This window comes from Myxocyprinus asiaticus, chromosome 37 (assembly GCF_019703515.2).
Source record: "Myxocyprinus asiaticus isolate MX2 ecotype Aquarium Trade chromosome 37, UBuf_Myxa_2, whole genome shotgun sequence".
NCBI lineage: Eukaryota > Metazoa > Chordata > Actinopteri > Cypriniformes > Catostomidae > Myxocyprinus > Myxocyprinus asiaticus.
In genome coordinates, this window is record NC_059380.1 from 43,025,055 (window position 1) to 43,043,925 (window position 18,871).

Below are 18,871 nucleotides of genomic sequence, written 5' to 3' on the forward strand. Positions count from 1 at the left end.
ATCATATTTCTTAGTTCTAGTCAGCACTCTGGCAGCTGCATTTTGAACCAGTTGAAGTTTATTTATTGAATTTGCAGGACGTCCTCCCAGTAATGCATTACAATAATCTAGTCTTGAGGTCATGAACACATGAATTCGTTTTTCTACATCAGGATAAAAAAGAGCATGTATCGTAACTTAGCAATATTTCTTAGGTGGAAGAAAGCTGTTCTATAAGCATTGGACATGTGATTTTCAAAGGACAAATAGCTATCAAAGATAACACCTAATTTCTTGGCTGTAGAAAACAACGTAACAGTACATCCGTCAAGAGTCAAATTACATTCTAGTGTTTTATATTTAGAGGTTTTTGGTCCAATCATTAGTACCTCTGTTTTGTCAGAATCGTGCAGAAGGAGATTTCTGGCCATCCAATCATTGATATCATTGATATACTCTACTAACTTGGAAAATTGTGAAATTTCATCATGTCTTGAGGAAATAAAGCTGAGTGTCATTGGCAGAGGTGGGTAGTAACACGCTACATTTACTCTGTTACATTTACTTGAGTAACTTAAAAAAATACTTTTAGAGTAGGTTTCAAAGTGGGTACTTTTTAATCGCACTCAAATAAATTTCTAGTGAAACAAATGTATTTTTACTTCGTTACAATGGGTGGCGTTCCTGTCATTACATTACTGGGTTTAATTTATTGATAGATTATTGAATGGGACTTTTACGACAGCAGAAATTCACACAGCTACACACACTGTCACAGACTGTCAAGTTGAGTTCATCACTGCTGCAGCATCATGCTCTTCTAACTAAGTGAAACACTTTCTTTGCTCTGCACAGTAAAAAAAGAAGAGTCTTATCATGTTGTGCCTTCATTTAACACCAAGTCAAGCAAATATTTCAAGAATAAATTGCAGCCCCAATTTAAGGCAGCACGCTGAAGTAAGTTTTGGCTCTAATGATAACATGGGCTTTTCTGTGACAAGTTGATGGTCATCTTCAGGGTGATTCTGTAAATATGGGCTCATGTGACATCAGTTTTCAAGTGTACATTTTAAAATATGCAGCAATATATCAGTGTTCTTTGTCTCACGTCCCGCATGTCATGAGCAGTATTTACACATTTACCCCGCACCCTCACGGGTGTACTGGAAACTATCGCTGCTACTTCGGGCAGATTAACTATAAATCCATGTAAACATCCACATTAAGTGTAAATGCCTTTTGCTCTGCCGATCACGTTATTGACAACTGGAGCGCGAACAGACAGCATTTCTGCGCATCGTGACAGGCTGCATACTCTGCATTTAGGGTAATGTGTACAGAACTAATTACCTAATTTTTTTCGACACTGAAAACTGTAACTACACTGAAAGCTATGAAATTGAAACTAGGCATTAATAAAACATGATTTTGCTTTGGTTTACAGTATATTTCAGCATAATATATAATGTCCCTGTGGGATATTGTTCACTTTTTCACCATAATAATTACAAGAAAGTTTACAAACCTCTCTTCTTATTGACAAATTAATCCAGATCTGACAAGAGCCCTTAAAGAGATAGTTCACCCAAAAATGAAAATTCTCTCATCATTTACACATCCTCATGCCAGATATGTATGACTTTCTTTCATCTGCTGAACATAAATAAAGATTTTTAGAAGAATTTCTCAGCTCTTTTGATCCATATAATGCAAGTATAATATAATCCATTCGGGTGCCAACATTTTAAAGCTAATAAAAACATAAGTCAGCATAAAAGTAATCCATAAGACTGCAGTGGTTGAATCAATATCTTCAGAAGCGATGTGATAGGTGTGGATGAGAAACAGATCACATTCACATTCTTCTTCTTGTGTTTTTGGTGATTCACATTCTTCTCTACATATCAACCCCCGCTGGGCTGGGAGATGAACTTCTTGCAAAAAAATGACTTAAATATTGATTTCTCACCCACACCTATCATATCACTTCTGAAGATATGGATTTAACTACAGGAGTCATATGGATTACTTTTATGCTGACTTTATGTGCTTTTTTGAGCATCACAATTTTGGCACCCATTCACTTGCATTGTATGGACCTACAGAGCTGAAATATTCTTCTAAAAATCTTCATTTGTGTTCTTCAGAAGAAAGGAAGTAATACATATCTGGGATGGCATGAGGGTGAATAAATGATGAGAGAATTTTCATTTTTGGGTGAACTACCCCTTTAAAGTGATAGCTCATCCATAGTTAAATATTCCGTCATCATTTCCCTACCCTCATGTTGTTCCAAACTCGTGTGACCCTTTGTATTCTGTGGAACACAACATACGTTAGACAGAATGTTAGGGACTGGCAGTCTCGGTCACCATTCACTTTCAAAATATAGAGAAAAAACACATTCACTGAAAGTAAATGGTGACCAAGGCTAAAATTCTGTCTAAAATCTCCTTATTGTGTTGCATGGAAGAAAGAAAGTCATACGGGTTTAGAACAATGTGATGATGAATGATGACAGAATTTCCATTAATAATAATAATAATAATAATAATAATTCTGTAATACATGTTAAATGTGGTGTATCATGTTATGGAATGTAGGGAGTTAACGTCCATTATGTCATTTGTGAAAGTAATGAGTTACTCACTACTTGAGTACTCTTTTAATTGGATACTTTCTTACTCTTACTCAAGTAAATATTTAAATTAGCACTTTTAATTCTACTTGAGTAATTATTTTTTTTAAGTAATTGTACTTTTACTTGAGTTCAAAATCATCACCACTATTATACAACTTTATTTCTGCCTGTCCATCTATTTGATTAGATGTTTTAGAGCAGCAGACATAAGAAGCAGAAGTAATTTGTGACTGTGTGCATCAGTCAAAACACTGTACATATTCACCTGATTATCTGTAGATTCATGTTATTTTGGTCAGTCATGTGACAGATGGCGCTACAGTGACCTGCTGTGGCCTGATGTTGAAACTGCTTCATTGTACCTTGATGCTGCCGAAACTCAAGTCTGATTTGTTTTTTTCAGGAAGGTGCTCATGAATTCTCACACAGACTTTCAAGAGTTTCATCTGAGCTGTATTCATTTTCAGATTCAGAACAGGAGAATGTCTTCATAAAAGCTCACAGTCATTCAAGGAGATTTATTCACTCTAGTATCTAGAGCATCAAGCATTACGTTATCTCCTCATAAGCATAAGCTGCTTTAAAATGATGTGTGTTGTGAAAAGCGCTATACAAATAGAAATGACTTGACTTGACAAGACCACACAATATCAAGCAATTTTAAAAATAATTTTCAGATGAACACACTGCTAGTGTGCAGCCCTAAAAGCTCTAATAGTTACAAATAAAATGAAACAACAGTATAACCATCTTTTCCAGGGTTAGATAAACAAAGTACACTATCAAATATGAACAGGAATTGCTCACCAAACATTCTGACATCATTTACTTATTTGCTCAAACTCCAAATGACTCATGTGATATATTTCAATTTTTCTAAAGTCATACATCAGTGTTGTGTGAGGAACAGACCAAAATTGCAAATGTTTTCAGCTACTATCTGTATCCCATGAGACATAAAATTTATCTTCCTGCAGGGGGAGCGCGACAGCTCAGAAAACCGAATCCTCTGTTCATCCGCATTGAAATCTCAGAACGTTTTTATTTCTTACTGGATACATTTTAACATTGCATTGTAATTTTTAACAAAAACTGATCATTACAAGGATTCATACCTGTGAATGGAAATCCGCCTCAGCAGTACTTATAAAAGCATTTTTTAAATCCTCATCCAGTAATAATAAATTAGTGTGATTAGTCCATCCTAGCTAGCATTGAGAAAAGTAACAGTTTCCAAGTGACAGCACTGTCTACGCTCTGTTTCTGTAGCGTAACGGACCTCTGGACAATAATTTACACCCTTTTTTTAATGATAATGAAAAACTTGAATAACCATTTAAATAAAAACATACCTAAGACAATTTTTAAAATGCCTTCCCATGGTGCCCCTCTTGACGTAGTGACCCTGGGCACATGCTCAATTGTCCATATGATTAATGCAGCCCTGCTCGTGTGCACATTTTTCATTATAAATTTACAACAATAGTTATGCATATGTCAAGCTATAGTTTAAAGTTAACATATTTAGCTTAACTTGGAATACCTACAGTAGCTGCAGGTGGTTCCCCCTCCTCTTGCAGCCACTTGTTCAGATTGTTATGGGCAGACACTGGATCTAACATTCAGGTGAAAATAGGGATGCATTCCATCAGGTCATCAGACTTAAACTTGAAGAACTTTTCGAATCTGTCACTGCTACACATTCTTGAAGGAGCGAACAGTTGCCTGGTCAGACGTCCTAACCCATAAAGTTGTATGATCATGCAGAAAATCACTAGCTAGCATTAACAGGTGCCTTTTTAAATGGTTACGTATAGCACTAGTATTTTTGTTATATTTGAAGGACACTTTGTATATATTGAATGTTACTGTAGCATTTGTGTCATCTTTATCAAAGTACATTTGAGCCACTGCTCTTGTTGAGTGCAGAGCTTTAAATTATGTTACATGATATATTACAACAAACATTAAAAAAAATATTCAAAATATATTTACTTTATACTTTGTCTCAAAGAACTTGCAAGAAATTGGTTAGTCATCATTTGTTTTAATTATTTAAATATTTACATGTTAATTTATTTATTTATTTATTTATATATTTTTGTGGATAGAGTTAATTAGACACATTTTTACAGTTATTATTCTTTTATACAAGTATATGTATACATGCCATGAAATCATTGGACATGTTGCAATTAGGCTATTTGGGCAAAATCTTCTGCCGTTTTCCAATTTACTTTTTTTTAATTTTTTTTTTATAATAGGATCAAATGGGCAAATTCAATTCATATCAAATTTTGTTGGCAAAAGAAACTTAAGTGTGCATTGCCAATGCATTGTTAGACACTATACATACAGTTATAAAACATATTGAATGCTGAAGTTTAATTTTCTGAAGTTTAAAATCTAAAAACTATTATATCTCTGGCTGCCGTTCAGACTTTACAAGTATACCTGCAGCTTGCTGAACGTCAAGATCCTTCTTAGTCTGTATCGTGAACATGCTGGGTCTCACTCGGGCAGTTTAGGGTTGAAACTGCTTCAGGTGAGAGTAAGTGAGAGTTTTTGGGAAATGCGAAGTTTGCCCTGATCTCCGCCACACCTGGTTCACCGCTTGCAGATGAAGTCTCCATTGTCCGTACAGTAAATCCGCTCCTGGGACATGCGTCACATGCAATAAAAAATGTGCACTACTCCACACAATCAGTTTCTGTGTGAGGATGTGCACCTGAGTCGAGTGTGTGCCTCCAGAAAATGTATATATGCCAATTTTAGCCACATAAAGTGGGGAAAAAATCTTAGTGAAAATTTGCCTATTGTACAAAGGTTTGTTCCTGGCAGGCAGCATATGCCCTAACTCTGCCCCCATCCTATTTGGAGCCTGTAAGGCTGAGTAGACTCCCAGGAACAACTCAGGACACCTTTCTGTTGGGCCTCATGTATTCAGATAGAAGACAAAGGCAGGCCTAACACAGTCGTAAAAACATAACTTAAGCCCCCACCTTCTAAGTCGTAAATCTTACTGATAAAAATCGCGCAAAAATCAAACAAAGGGAGTCCAAAACAGACTACAAATCCATGAAGCCTTGCTCACTAAAGGATCGAGCACTCAACTCCTATTGGATGAGGCACACAACAGAACGTCCCTCAAACATGACATCATCAGGACTTCAAATAATTCTGAAATGCTTCCAAAGTGGCTTCCGGCGACTTCGTGCACCGAATACGGACGTAGCTTTTTGCTGCTCTCCGGTGCAACCTTGTGGCATAAGGAAGTAATGTCCGACTTGAAACTGTAGCCATACAATCTCCATCTCGCTGGACGAGTTGAGATTACTCTGTGTTCAACCGAACACTCTAACGGATCCGAAGGAGACCGCCGAGCAATTCGCATCTTCATCCGTTGGCCTACAGAAGTGAAGAGATTAAAGATTTCTCTTCCATCTTCAATCAAGTCGACATTTCTGAGTTCTCCGCCAGCCCGCCGAGAATCAACAGCCGTACCGGCCGCAGACAGCGCGAGGAAACGGCTCTCGTCATCACACGAGCCTCAAGAAACCGGGTCAGAGTTAAAGGACGGAGGAAAACACATTCTACCTGTGTCCTCATGCGATTCAAGTAAGAGGTTACGTCTGGGCAGAGATAGAATATTATAGTGTGTTATTCTTGTGTTTCAAGGTTTTTGCTTGTACAGTTTACGGACCGCCATGTCCGCTCATTATTAATACTCAGGGTATTAATTATCATGAATTTGTTTTGCTGAATTGTGGTCCAACCAAATTGGACTGTTGTGCATTTTCACCATCGCGGGTGAGACCGGCAAACTGAGTTCATCCATTAAAGAGTCAAATAACAAGGGACTTTTACGAGCCCCGCTCGTAAAACCGCATCTCTGAGTGATGAACACGGCTGCTTTATCTCCAGCTATCGCGAAATCAGCTTTCGGGCTGCCACTTAATCATCTCTCTCTCTCTCTCTCTCTCTCACTCTCACTAACCACACTGACACACACACACACACTGTCACACACACACCTTATGTGTTATAGGATTATTTTTATTTCCATATTTAATCATATCACTGTTTAGTTTGTAGTTGTGAGTCGGAAGTTTATTGACTGCATTGTATTAATTATTAATTGATATTACTGCATAAATAAACTTTGTTTATATTACAAAGAGAAGTGTTTTGGTTTGTTTTGCATACACCTGTGTCGTGCTGACGGGATGTCAGTGCTCGGATTCAAACCTTCATTCATTGTTTTTTTTCCAGAAATCGATATTCTTCGGATGTCGATTTTCCTAAGAAAACAATCTAATATTGAGACTGTTTTAATATTCGGTTATTAGTCCCTGATTTCAGGGTGGTGCCCCGTCAATGTTAATCCTTATTAATATTCTATTGATTTTTGATAACTGATAATTATCTTTGATTGAATTTGAATGATCAATAAGCTAGTGTTAACTTTAATGTTTCATCGAAGTTAACAATTAACGATTATCTTTGATAATTGTTGATTTTAAAGGATTAAAAAAGCTAACATTGATTCTCATCAATGTTCTATTGATTTTAATAATTAATAATTATCTTTGATAATTATTAATTATTGCTAATAACCAAACTTGCTCCTAAACGTAGCACACTACATTTACTGGAGTCCCATATGAGGTTTTAATGAGTTAGATCCAATTAATTAATTTAAATATTGATTAATAACTACAGAAATAATTATTAATTATTTCTGATAGTAACACTGATCTAAACAACCAGTAAAGCCCTACATAATAATTGGTGCCCCGTGTGAGGCATCCTACATTTCTCCTATCACGTGAAGTCTCAGGGAGTAAAATAGTTACACTGCATTAATTGCGTTCATTATATATATCTATATATATATATATATATATATATATATATATATATATATATATATATATATGCACACTACCGTTCAAAAGTTTGGGGCTCACTTGACTGAAATGTTTCTCATGATCTTAAATATCTTTTGATCTGAAGGCGTATGCTTAAATGTTTGAAATTAGTTTTGTAGACAAAAATATAATTGTGCCACCATATTCATTTATTTCATTACAAAACTAACATTTTATAAAAATAAAAATTAAAAATAAATAAATAAATAAATAAAACGTTTTTTGAAATGGAATACTTGGACCGAATAATTGGGAACTCCTTCAATACTGTTTAAAAAGCATCCCAGGGTGATACCTCAAGAAGTTGGATATATATATATGGATGTATTACATACTTCTGAGATACTACTAGAACAATTCAACAGACACTGGATTTGAATGATAACCCTACATGTAGAGATGCTGATTTAATAAAAAATGGAGTGGTCTCTTAATTTTTTCCAGAGATGGAAAAACCCTAACCCTAAAATATATACATATATATATATATATATATATATATACACTACTAGTCAAAAGGTTTGAAACACTTGACTGAAATGTTTCACATGATCTTAAAAATCTTTTGATCTGAAGGAGTTTTGTAGACAAAAATATAATTGTGCCACCATATTCATTCATTTCATTACAAAACTAAAAAAAAAATTTCTTTTCTTTTTTTTTTTAAATTGATGACTTGGACCAAATAATAAAGAAAAGCAGCCAATAAGTGCCCAACATAGATGGGAACTCCTTCAATACTGTTTAAAATCATCCCAGGGTGATACCTCAAGAAGTTGGTTGAGAAAATGTCAAGAGTACATGTCTGCAAATTCTAGGCAAGGGGTGACTACTTTGAAGATGCTAAAATATAACACAGTTTTGATTTATTTTGGATTTTGTTTAGTCACATATATATATATATATATATATATATATATATATATATATATATATATATATAACCCTAGATAGATAGATAGATAGACAGATAGATAGATATTAGTATATATACAGTTTATATATATTATATACAATAATGTGCAGAAGTCTTAGGCACATAAGATTTCACAAAAACATTTGTCTTAAGATGGTTATTTATTTCTTCAGCTTTAGTGTGTGAAATATAAATTTAAACTCCCAAACATTCCTTTTGCAAATTGAATAGAGTCCTGCAACATATGGAATGGCCCCCACAGAGCTCCTCACTGAACATTGAGTCAGTCTGGGATTGTATGAATAGACAGAAGCAATTGAGACAGCCTAAACAGATAGAAGAACTGTGGTAAATTCTCCAAGAGGAAAGTCCTATATGCTAGCAACCAAGAAAAACTCTGTCCAGGTGTACCTAGGAGAAGGCACAGGTGATCACACCAAATATAGATTTAGCTTTTTAAAATATTTCTATAATCAATAAAAAAAAAACTATATATATATATAGAGAGAGAGAGAGAGAGAGAGAGAGAGAGAGAGAGAGAGTGTTTTTACTGTATTTTGAGTGAAGTAATTTTAACTGATTAAAAAACTAATTTAACTCATGCCAGAGCTAAAACATATCACTCACTGATCTCATTGTTCTTTATTTATATTTTTTACTTTTACATTTATTTTCATATTTATTATATTGCATAAGTCATTGAGTCTCTTAAGAGTTTGCTCAATTAAAGTTGTACAGTTACATGTTCTGGCCCTGCCAGTTATTTTTCTTATGAAGTAAGGTGACCTCTTGTGGTTAAATGGGATATAGCACAAGGTTTAGAGGAAGTGACCTCATTAAAAGGAGACAATGCATCAGAAAGTTAGTTAGAACACGCAGTGCTAGCATGAGTATGCGCTGTGACTGGTCCACAGATTGGGAAGGAGTATGAAACATCCATACAGATTTTAAACTTCAGACTCATCACCCATGCGAGTTTAATTTGCCATCCAGTACAGTAGGTGGCGATAATGCTCCTAAAGAGTTGATCGCCATTAAACAAGAAGAAGAAGAAAGTTAGTTAGGCATCAACACCAAAAAAGTGTGCTCGTTTAATCTGCAGTCCAAGGACATCTTCTCTTATAAGCTCTTGATAAGGCATTCCTTGTGAGTTATAGAGTTTTGTCACAATACATGATTAGTTTAAATACATTTTGTTTAGTAAGATTAATGTTTTAATGTTACTTTAGATAACATATCTTTATCTTGTCAGTTCTTTATATATTCATCCATCTTTCAACCTAGAATGTTGCTTTATATAATCATTGTTGTATCTTAAAGGAATATAATCGCAAACTTGTAATTTGTTATACTTACCTGGAACCTGTGGATGCTACAATGGCTTATGGACATGTAACTTACCAGTGTATACACTGGCGGCCAAAAGTTTGGAATAATGTACAGATTTTGCTCTTATGGAAAGAAATTGGTACTTTTATTCACCAAAGTGGCATTCAACTGATCACAATGTATAGTCAGGACATTAATAACATGAAAAATTACTATTACAATTTGAAAAAAAAAAAAAAAAAAAAAAAAAATCAGATCTTCTTAAACTACTTCAAAGAGTTCTCATCAAAAAATCCTCCATGTGCAGAAATGACAGTTTTGCTGATCCTTGGCATTCTAGCAGTCAGTTTGTCCAGATACTCAGGTGACATTTCACCCCACACTTCCTGTAGCACTTGCCATAAATGTGACTGTCTTGTCGGGCACTTCTCACGCACCTTACAGTCTAGCTGATCCCACAAAAGCTCAATGGGGTTAAGATCCAGAACACTCTTTTCCAATTATCTGTTGTCCAATGTCTGTGTTTCTTTGCCCACTCGAACCTTTTCTTTTTGTTTTTCTGTTTCAAAAGTGGCTTTTTCTTTGCAATTCTTCCCATAAGGCCTGCACCCCTGAGTCTTCTCTTTACTGTTGTACATGAAACTGGTGTTGAGCGGGTAGAATTCAATGAAGCTGTCAGCTGAGGACATGTGTATTTCTCAAACTAGAGACTCTGATGTACTTATCCTCTTGTTTAGTTGTACATCTGGTCTTCCACATCTCTTTCTTTCCTTGTTAGAGCCAGTTGTCCTTTGTCTGTGAAGACTGTAGTGTACACCTTTATATGAAATCTTCAGTTTTTTGGCAATTTCAAGCATTGTATATCCTTCATTCCTCAAAACAATGATTGACTGATGAGTTTCTAGAGAAAGCTGTTTCTTTTTTGCCATTTATGACCTAATATTGACCTTAAGACATGCCAGTCTATTGCATACTGTGGCAACTCAAAAACAAACACAAAGACAATGTTAAGCTTCATTTAACAAACCAAATATCTTTCAGCTGTGTGTGATATAATGGCAAGTGAATTTCTAGTATCAAATGGTCAATTTAGCATGATTACTCAAGGATAAGGTGTTGAAGTGATGGCTGCTGTCTAGATTTGATCAAAAATTATTTTTTTCAAATAGTGATGGTGCTGTTTTTTTACATCAGTAATGTCCTGACTATACTTTGTGATCAGCTGAATGCCACTTTGGTGAATTAAAGTACCAATTTCCTTCTGAAACAGCAAAATCTGTACATTATTCTAAACTTTTGGCTGCCAGATTATATTTGTATTTTCAGTTTCACACCATTCATACGATAAAGTTACACTCTCAACATCACCTTGTGGTTCCGGGAGTTATTGTGTGACAGTGTTTAACTTGCTGGATAATTGAATAAGGATTCAGTGAGGCCAGTAAAACAATGGAAATGTATTGTATGTATGCAACCCTGGTTCCTTGAGTAGGGAACGAGATGCTGCACCCCCAGGTGGTCACAAGGTCTGAAGTCCTAAACAACCACAGCAATTTTATTTGCTGAGTGCTGAAGTAATACCCAATAAGGAGCTATGCACAGGCTTCCAAGCCTTTGCTTACTGACCAAAAAACCTTTGAAAATATTCAAATAGCTGTTCTGACTAAAGCCACTGGCTAGTGCGATCAACATAGACTCGCAAAGCTCTAACATTATGCTTATTATCTAGCATATGCAACCTCTCACTTTCATCCATCTTTAATGAGGGAGGAGAGAGGACTGCAAAGTAATAACCTTTGAGCGGATCAGGGTAGAAACGACTTTGGGTAAATAACCCAAGCAAGGTCTCAAAACTATCTTTGATAACCCCGGTGCAAAATCCAAACATGATGGATTGACCAAAAGGCATGTAAATCACCAACCCTCTTGAACAATGCCAATGCCAGAAGCAGGGCAGTTTTAAGAGTCAGAAACTTTGAAACTGTTGCCAAGGGCTCAAACAGAGCACCTGAGAGTGCCTCTAACACCGCAGACAAATATCATAAAGGGTTACAGACGGAGAAAAGGCCTTATCCTGCACAATCCACACTAAGTGAGAGACAAGAGAATATCTATCAATCAAAACCCCATTCAAACCTGCATGTTCAACCACTATAACGGCAACATAAACCTTAAGCGTTGCCAGGGCAACCCTGCCCCCAAAACACTCTTGTATAAATTCCAACTCTTAGCCTATAGTGCAGTGATCTGGGTCCATACCTCATGCCAAACACCATGAGGCAAAAATGTGCTACTAAAGTGTTTAAACCCTTCTTGTAGACAGGGCTTTAGCATTCAGAATGATATCCACCATAGCAGGGGATAAACAATCATTCAAGACTGCTCCCCTTTGAGGGACCCAACCCATAACTTCCATAAGTCCGGCCGGGATGAAGCAGATTGATCGGTGGAAATGCATACATGCGCGCCATCGTCCACTGATGTGCTAAAGCATGGATGCCCAAGAGGGAAACCACAGGGGAAAATGTGATATATCCTTCGAGGTGAACGGGTCCATGTCCTCTCTTTGATTTGGGCAACATAGGACATGTACAGCTCAAAATCAAAGAGACAGTATATTTTCCTGCGCCCACTGGAGAGTCTAAGTGCCAAGTGTGCTAACTCCCTGATGGTTCATTTAAGACACCACTGTTCTGTTGTCTGTCTGAATGAGGACATGACTATCTCGAATATTTGGAAGGAAATATTGCAATGCCAATGGCACTGCCAACATTTCCATACAATTTATACACCATTTTAGCCGTTTGCCCATCCAAACCCTGTAGGCTGGATGACCTTTTGTACACAGCACCTCAACCCATGGAGGAAGCATCTGTGGTAACCACTCTACATCAACAAATTTGTTCCAATGGAATGCCTGACTCCAAAAAGTGGGTCTGTCTCCATGTCAATAGTGCTCAAAAACATGGGCTTGTCAAACATGCCAATTGAAGAGACGATGTGCATGCCTCAGTGGGTGAAGTGTCTTTTGGATTTCATCCAACACTGAAAAGGTCTCATGGGCAACAGGCCCAGGGAAGCTGCACAAAATGCATAACACAAACACAAAACACAACCCCCCCACCCCCCCACCCCTGCCCATCAAGCAGATCTATCACCAAGATTTGTGTACTGCTGCTGTTCAAGTCAAGTCATTTTTATTTGTATAGTGATTTTCATAACACATCGTTTCAAAGAAGCTTTACAGAAAATTATGCATTAACAGAAAACTAAACTGTAATGCCTTTAAAGTCTTAGTCATCATTGTGTAGTTTGATTATATATGATTGTAAATTGTGTATACAAATTGTAATTAATAAAATAATTATATTTAGAACCCTAGTGAGCAAGCTGAAGGCGACTGTGGCAAGTAACACAAAACTCCATAAGATGTTGGTTAATGGAGAAAAATAACCATGGGAGAAACCAGGCTCACTATGGGGGCCAGTTCCCCTCTAGTTAAACAGCATGAATATAATGCCAATATTAGTTATTTATGTGCAGTGCAAGTCATGGTTTAAAATTAGTAAACTAAGTAAGTGTTGAAGGCCAGTGTTTAAACAGAGATTTTGTATGAACTATAAGATTAATGACTAATGTCTTTGAATTTCATCCTGGATTAACTTGAAGTTCACATAGAAGCATTGTCCTTTGTTAGTTGGCTGATGAAGGCTTTTGTTGGCAATTATTTGATTCCATTTTAAGAGTGTAGTCCATCATTAGACTAAGGTGATGCAGGCAGAGATCAGTGAGGTGCATCGCAGTTCAAGGTCATTTCGTTGAGGTCTATCCTAAGTCCAAGGTTCAGCCATTGGTATATGAAGTATCCCATGTCTTATGGTTGGAGTTGGCATCTGTTCATCCTTTAAAGTCCATTGTAATAGACTGAAGTGAAATCTGGCTGGCACCGACTGCATTTAATTGTTATCACTCAGAGACATGTAGCAGTGGAGTCCGACACCAAGCAGGAATGGAGCTGGATCTGGCCAGCTCTGATAACCTCGGGATATGAATCCCAAGGTTGAGACAGGGAAAAAAATAGAATAATATTAGTTAAGATGCCATTAAATGTTTTGCATGCTGTGAGATGTGAATCCCTCATCCAATTGTTTGCTGTTGTTGTGGTGATTCCTGATCAGCAGAGGTTTGAGACTAATGCAATAATCCATTTAAAACACAGAGGAGAAAATGAATGCATGCAGTCGAAATGCGAGATTTTGACATGCAGAAAAAAGGTGCACACATTAATATTCACGCAGTTGATACGGTAGAAATGTGGAACAAAAACCGAACCACACAGTAAAATGGCAAAGGATAGAACAATGAACGTAGAGGAATAAGCAGTGCTAAGCAGGTGTCTGCTAGAGTGTATGCTAACTAGGTGTGTCTTGGCCACTGGCCAAATGGCTTATCACTAATGAACTAAATTTATTGTGTTCCTTGGCCTGCTTAGCTGGATAGCTTAATCGGCTAGTGACCTAACTCATAATATATACCTGAACCAGGAAAGCACAGAACTTATTTAACTAGTGACTTAGACTATAAGTGGATTTAATCTAATGACCTAATATAGCAATGTGTGCCTTCCAGATATAGCTAAGGCTTACCTTGTTAAAGGTGTTTCTATGTGACATGGCCAAAAGCTAACTTTATTGTGGAAGCTGATAGGAGAAAAGCCCCAGCACCCCTTGTGCAAATAGCATTTTTCAGAGAAAAAAAACTCTTGCAACGTGCTTCAGTAAAACTGGCTTATGTACAAAACTGACCAATTGAAATGTTAGATAAAGAGATTACATATCAAAGAGCCAAACAGCTAACACCATGCTAAAAGAACCTATTAGCTTGCACCACATAGAGCTGTATGGCTGAACTTTGGTCATTAATAGTAATGTGTTATGGTATGAGTCCATTCTGAGATATCTGTTGAGATACATGATTTATTTGGAGAAGAATCAATCACTCTTCGGCTGCTATAGATTATTACATATATTGGGGGCCCTATTTTAAAAGCACTATGCCTTAAGCACATGGTCATGAAGTTTTAATATTTTTGTGCAAGCATACGCTGAGTCTAGACGCAAGTGGGTTGGCGAATTTGTGCTTGCAATGTGATAATGGGCTGGGTTAAGTGCAATTAATTCTGAGATTCTTCTCTGGTTATTGTACCATTTGCGTCCCATTATATATGTCAAGCAAAGCCGATATAAATTAAGACAGCCCATTCGTAAGAATTTGGTGGAGTATATGGGAAGCATGCAATGCACTCCCCTGCTTTGTGACTGTATTGTCGCCTGCACTGCTTCAGACCACAATGTATGTCTTGTATATTGCCTCTCTGGGACTATTGGCTCTCATTATGCTCACCTGTGTCTCATCTGCTTGACATATGCTTTTCTCCCATTGTTCATTGTTTTCTTGATGTACAGTGCATTTTTTATGTTTCTCTGTTTAATATTTAGTTTAATTTCTGTACAGCCTCTTTGAGCTTTGTAACGTAATAATAAAATCAGACCTCAATATCATCTGCTGGTGGAATCCCCAAACTGCAAATGCAGGAACTGATTTTAGATTTTGTGCCAAGATTACACATGGTTCTCAAACATCTTAGTGCAATGACCTATTTCTCAGGAAAATAGCAAATTGCGCTTTGAGGCACTTCATTAACATACAATACACCCACAGTTTGCGCTCATACACCCACAGATAACCATGGCTGTTGCACTAAGTGCTGCACCTAGGACGTTAACAAAAATAGAGCCCTAGATTTTTGTGATCTTTTGAATCTCTGTTGCTGAAAATCAACTCTTGTAATGTGTTTTTGCAGGCAGCGCTGTGAATCTTACCTGTCGAGCATTCTTCGGCTACAGTGGTGATGCAAGTCCACTCATCTACTGGATGAAGGGAGAGAAGTTTATTGAGGATCTGGACGAAAGTCGAATCAGAGAAAGTGACATTAAGTAAGACACTGAACTCATTGATACCAGTTCTTAATTTAATGATAAAATACAAATCTGCAAGCACCAATTCCAAACAATTTGGGAAAGTATGGAAAATGCTAATAAAAACAAAAAGGAGTGATTTGTAAATTACATTCACCCTGTGCTTTATTGAAAGCACTACAACAATGCATTATTTGATGTTTTACCTTGTGAATTTAATTGGTTGTTTTTTGGGGGGGGATATACAATCATTTCAAATCCAATGATTGCAACACACTCTCAAAAAGTTGGAACAGTCGAATATTTAACACTGTGTGACATTACCATTTCTTTTAATGACAATTATAATTGATAAATTGGGGAAAATTCTTCTTGCTAATGTAGTGCCTTAGAGGCAGAAGAGAACTTGAACAATTCTACACAGAATGACTTAAATACAGAATCTACTCTGACTTTCTCCTAAGCTATAAAGAGATTCGTACTGGTGTCAGCAAGTCGGAGTTTCTCACATCAAATGTGAATGGGGGGAGAAGCACAACAAAACCCCTCTCCCCTTTGATGAGATTGATACGACCATTTGCTGAAGAAACCTCCCCATTGTTGCCATGGGAATTTAAGAAAAAAGACATTCCATTGTTCTTCAATATAACCAACTCTCTACACTTCAAATTATTATACTAATCATGAGGCATGTTTTTGGCTTACCATCTCACATGAAGCTTAATTCATGAACATTTGACATGGACTTTGGACTTTTCTTATTTCACTACTATCCAAATATACAGCCGTGTGTAGTTTTGGACTGAAGATGGCGCCGGGTATGGCTGCTGCGTCGCGAGCTCCGACACAACATAGTAATGTTTTGTTTGTTTTGTTCACAATTCTTATATTTTTTGTCTTGGATGTTGTCTGCCTTATTGTCTACGACAGACAAACACTTTTGGACATTGGTTCAGCAATCTCACACCATAAACCGGACTTCACATTCCTCAATGCCGACCCGCTGTTTACAAACACGCAAGCGGAGCCCTTTGTCTGGGCAGCACGGCCGCGGAAACGCAGGAGGAAAAGGGGAAACAGAGCCGGCGTTCTCATCAGAGTAAGACACTGCACAAATCCACCCCCGCTACCCACTATTCTACTGGCAAATGTTCAGTCTCTGGATAACAAGCTCTGCGAGCTGAAAGCGCGGATCTCTTTCCAACGAGATACAAGGGACTGCTGCATTATCTGCCTAACAGAAACTTGGATGTCAGCGGAGATTCCAGACTCAGCCATTGAACCCACGGGGTTCTCCGTGCACCGAGCGGACAGAGCGAAAGACCTCTCAGGTAAAAGCAGAGGTGGTGGTGTATGTTTTATGATCAACAAATCCTGGTGTGATCAGAGGAACGTACATTCTATCAAGTCTTTCTGCTCTCCTGATCTGGAATTTCTCATGCTTCTGTGTCGATCATTCTGGCTACTGAGGGAATTCACAGCGGTCATTATCACTGCTGTGTACATCCCGCCACAAGCCGACACAGACCGGGCACTCAAGGAACTGTATGGGATTATAAATGAGCAGGAAACCCCGCACCCTGAGGCCGTGTTCATTGTGACCGGGGACTTTAATAAAGCCAGTTTAAAATCAGTCGCACCAAAATATCACCAGCACATTAGTTTCAACACACGAGGGGGACCGGGTTTTGGACCATTGCTACTCTCCATTCCGGGATGGCTACAAATCCCTCCCCCGCCCACCATTTGGCAAATTGGACCACTCTTCCATTCTGCTTCTGCCCGCTTACAGGCAGAAATTGAAACAGGAAGCACCCACCCTCAGAACGATCCAGTGCTGGTCGGACCAATCAGATTCTACGCTACAAGACTGTTTTGATCACATGGACTGGGAGATGTTCCGGTCCACCTCTGATGACGACATCGAGCTTTACGCTGATAGCGTAATGTGTTTCATTAGAACGTGCGTAGAGGACGTCGTTCCAACCAGAACTGTACGAATCTATCCGAATCAGAAACCTTGGATCAATAGCGATGTTCGCGCGGCACTTAATGTGCGGACCTCCGCTTTTAATTCCGGGAAAGTGGAGGAGCATAAACAAGCCAGTTATGCCCTCCGAAAAACTATCAGAACCACAAAACGCCAGTACAGGAGTAAGATTGAAGGACAGTTTAACACCACCAACTCTAGAAGCATGTGGCAGGGAATTAACATCATCACGGACTTTAAAGGGAATAAAAACTCTGCCATGAACACCGCTGCCTCTCTACCGGAGGAGCTAAATACTTTTTATGCTCATTTCAAGGGAAATAACACCGCCCTCGTGGAGAGAGCTCTCGCGGCTGAAGCTACAGAGGTTAGTTCACTCTCCGTCTCTGTAGCGGATGTAACACGATCCTTCCGACGGGTGAATATCCGCAAAGCCGCTGGCCCAGACGGCATTCCGGGCCGCATCATCAGAGCGTGCGCGAACCAGCTGGCTGGTGTTTTTACGGACATTTTCAACCTTTCCCTCTCTTTGTCTGTAGTCCCCACATGCTTCAAAACATCCACCATTGTGCCTGTTCCAAAACAATCAAAAATAACTTGTTTAAATGACTGGCGTCCTGTTGCTCTGACCCCCATCATCAGCAAATGCTTTGAGAGACTAATCAGAGATTACATCTGCTCTGTATTGCCACTCAATCTTGACCCGCTGCAGTTTGCTTACCGCAACAACCGCTCCACTGATGATGCCATTGCATTTACAATACACACTGCTCTCTCCCAACTGGAAAAAAAGAACACTTATGTGAGAATGCTGTTTGTAGGCTACAGCTCAGCATTCAACACCATAGTGCCCTCCAAGCTAGATGAGAAACTCCGGGCTGTGGGCTTAAACAGCTTGCTGTGCAGCTGGATCCTGGACTTCCTGTCAAGCAGACGCCAGGTGGTTAGAATAGGCAGCAACATCTCCTCATCACTGACCCTCAACACTGGAGCCCCGCAGGGCTGTGTTCTCAGCCCACTACTGTATTCCTTGTACACACATGACTGTGTGGCAACACATAGCTCCAATGCCATCATTAAGTTTGCTGATGACACGACGGTGGTAGG

The 18,871-nt window shown here is 38.1% G+C and overlaps 1 protein-coding gene across 1 annotated transcript in view; it reads left to right on the forward strand.

Annotated features, from left to right (window-relative positions):
- The window catches only part of LOC127428129 (interleukin-1 receptor accessory protein-like 1-B), a 456,537-nt gene that overhangs the window by 372,640 nt on the left and 65,026 nt on the right, over nt 1–18,871 (forward strand). Inside the window, exon 6 of the mRNA XM_051676232.1 lies at nt 15,660–15,792. Coding sequence (XP_051532192.1) covers nt 15,660–15,792 — 133 coding nt within the window. The remainder of the gene's footprint in view (nt 1–15,659; nt 15,793–18,871) is intronic.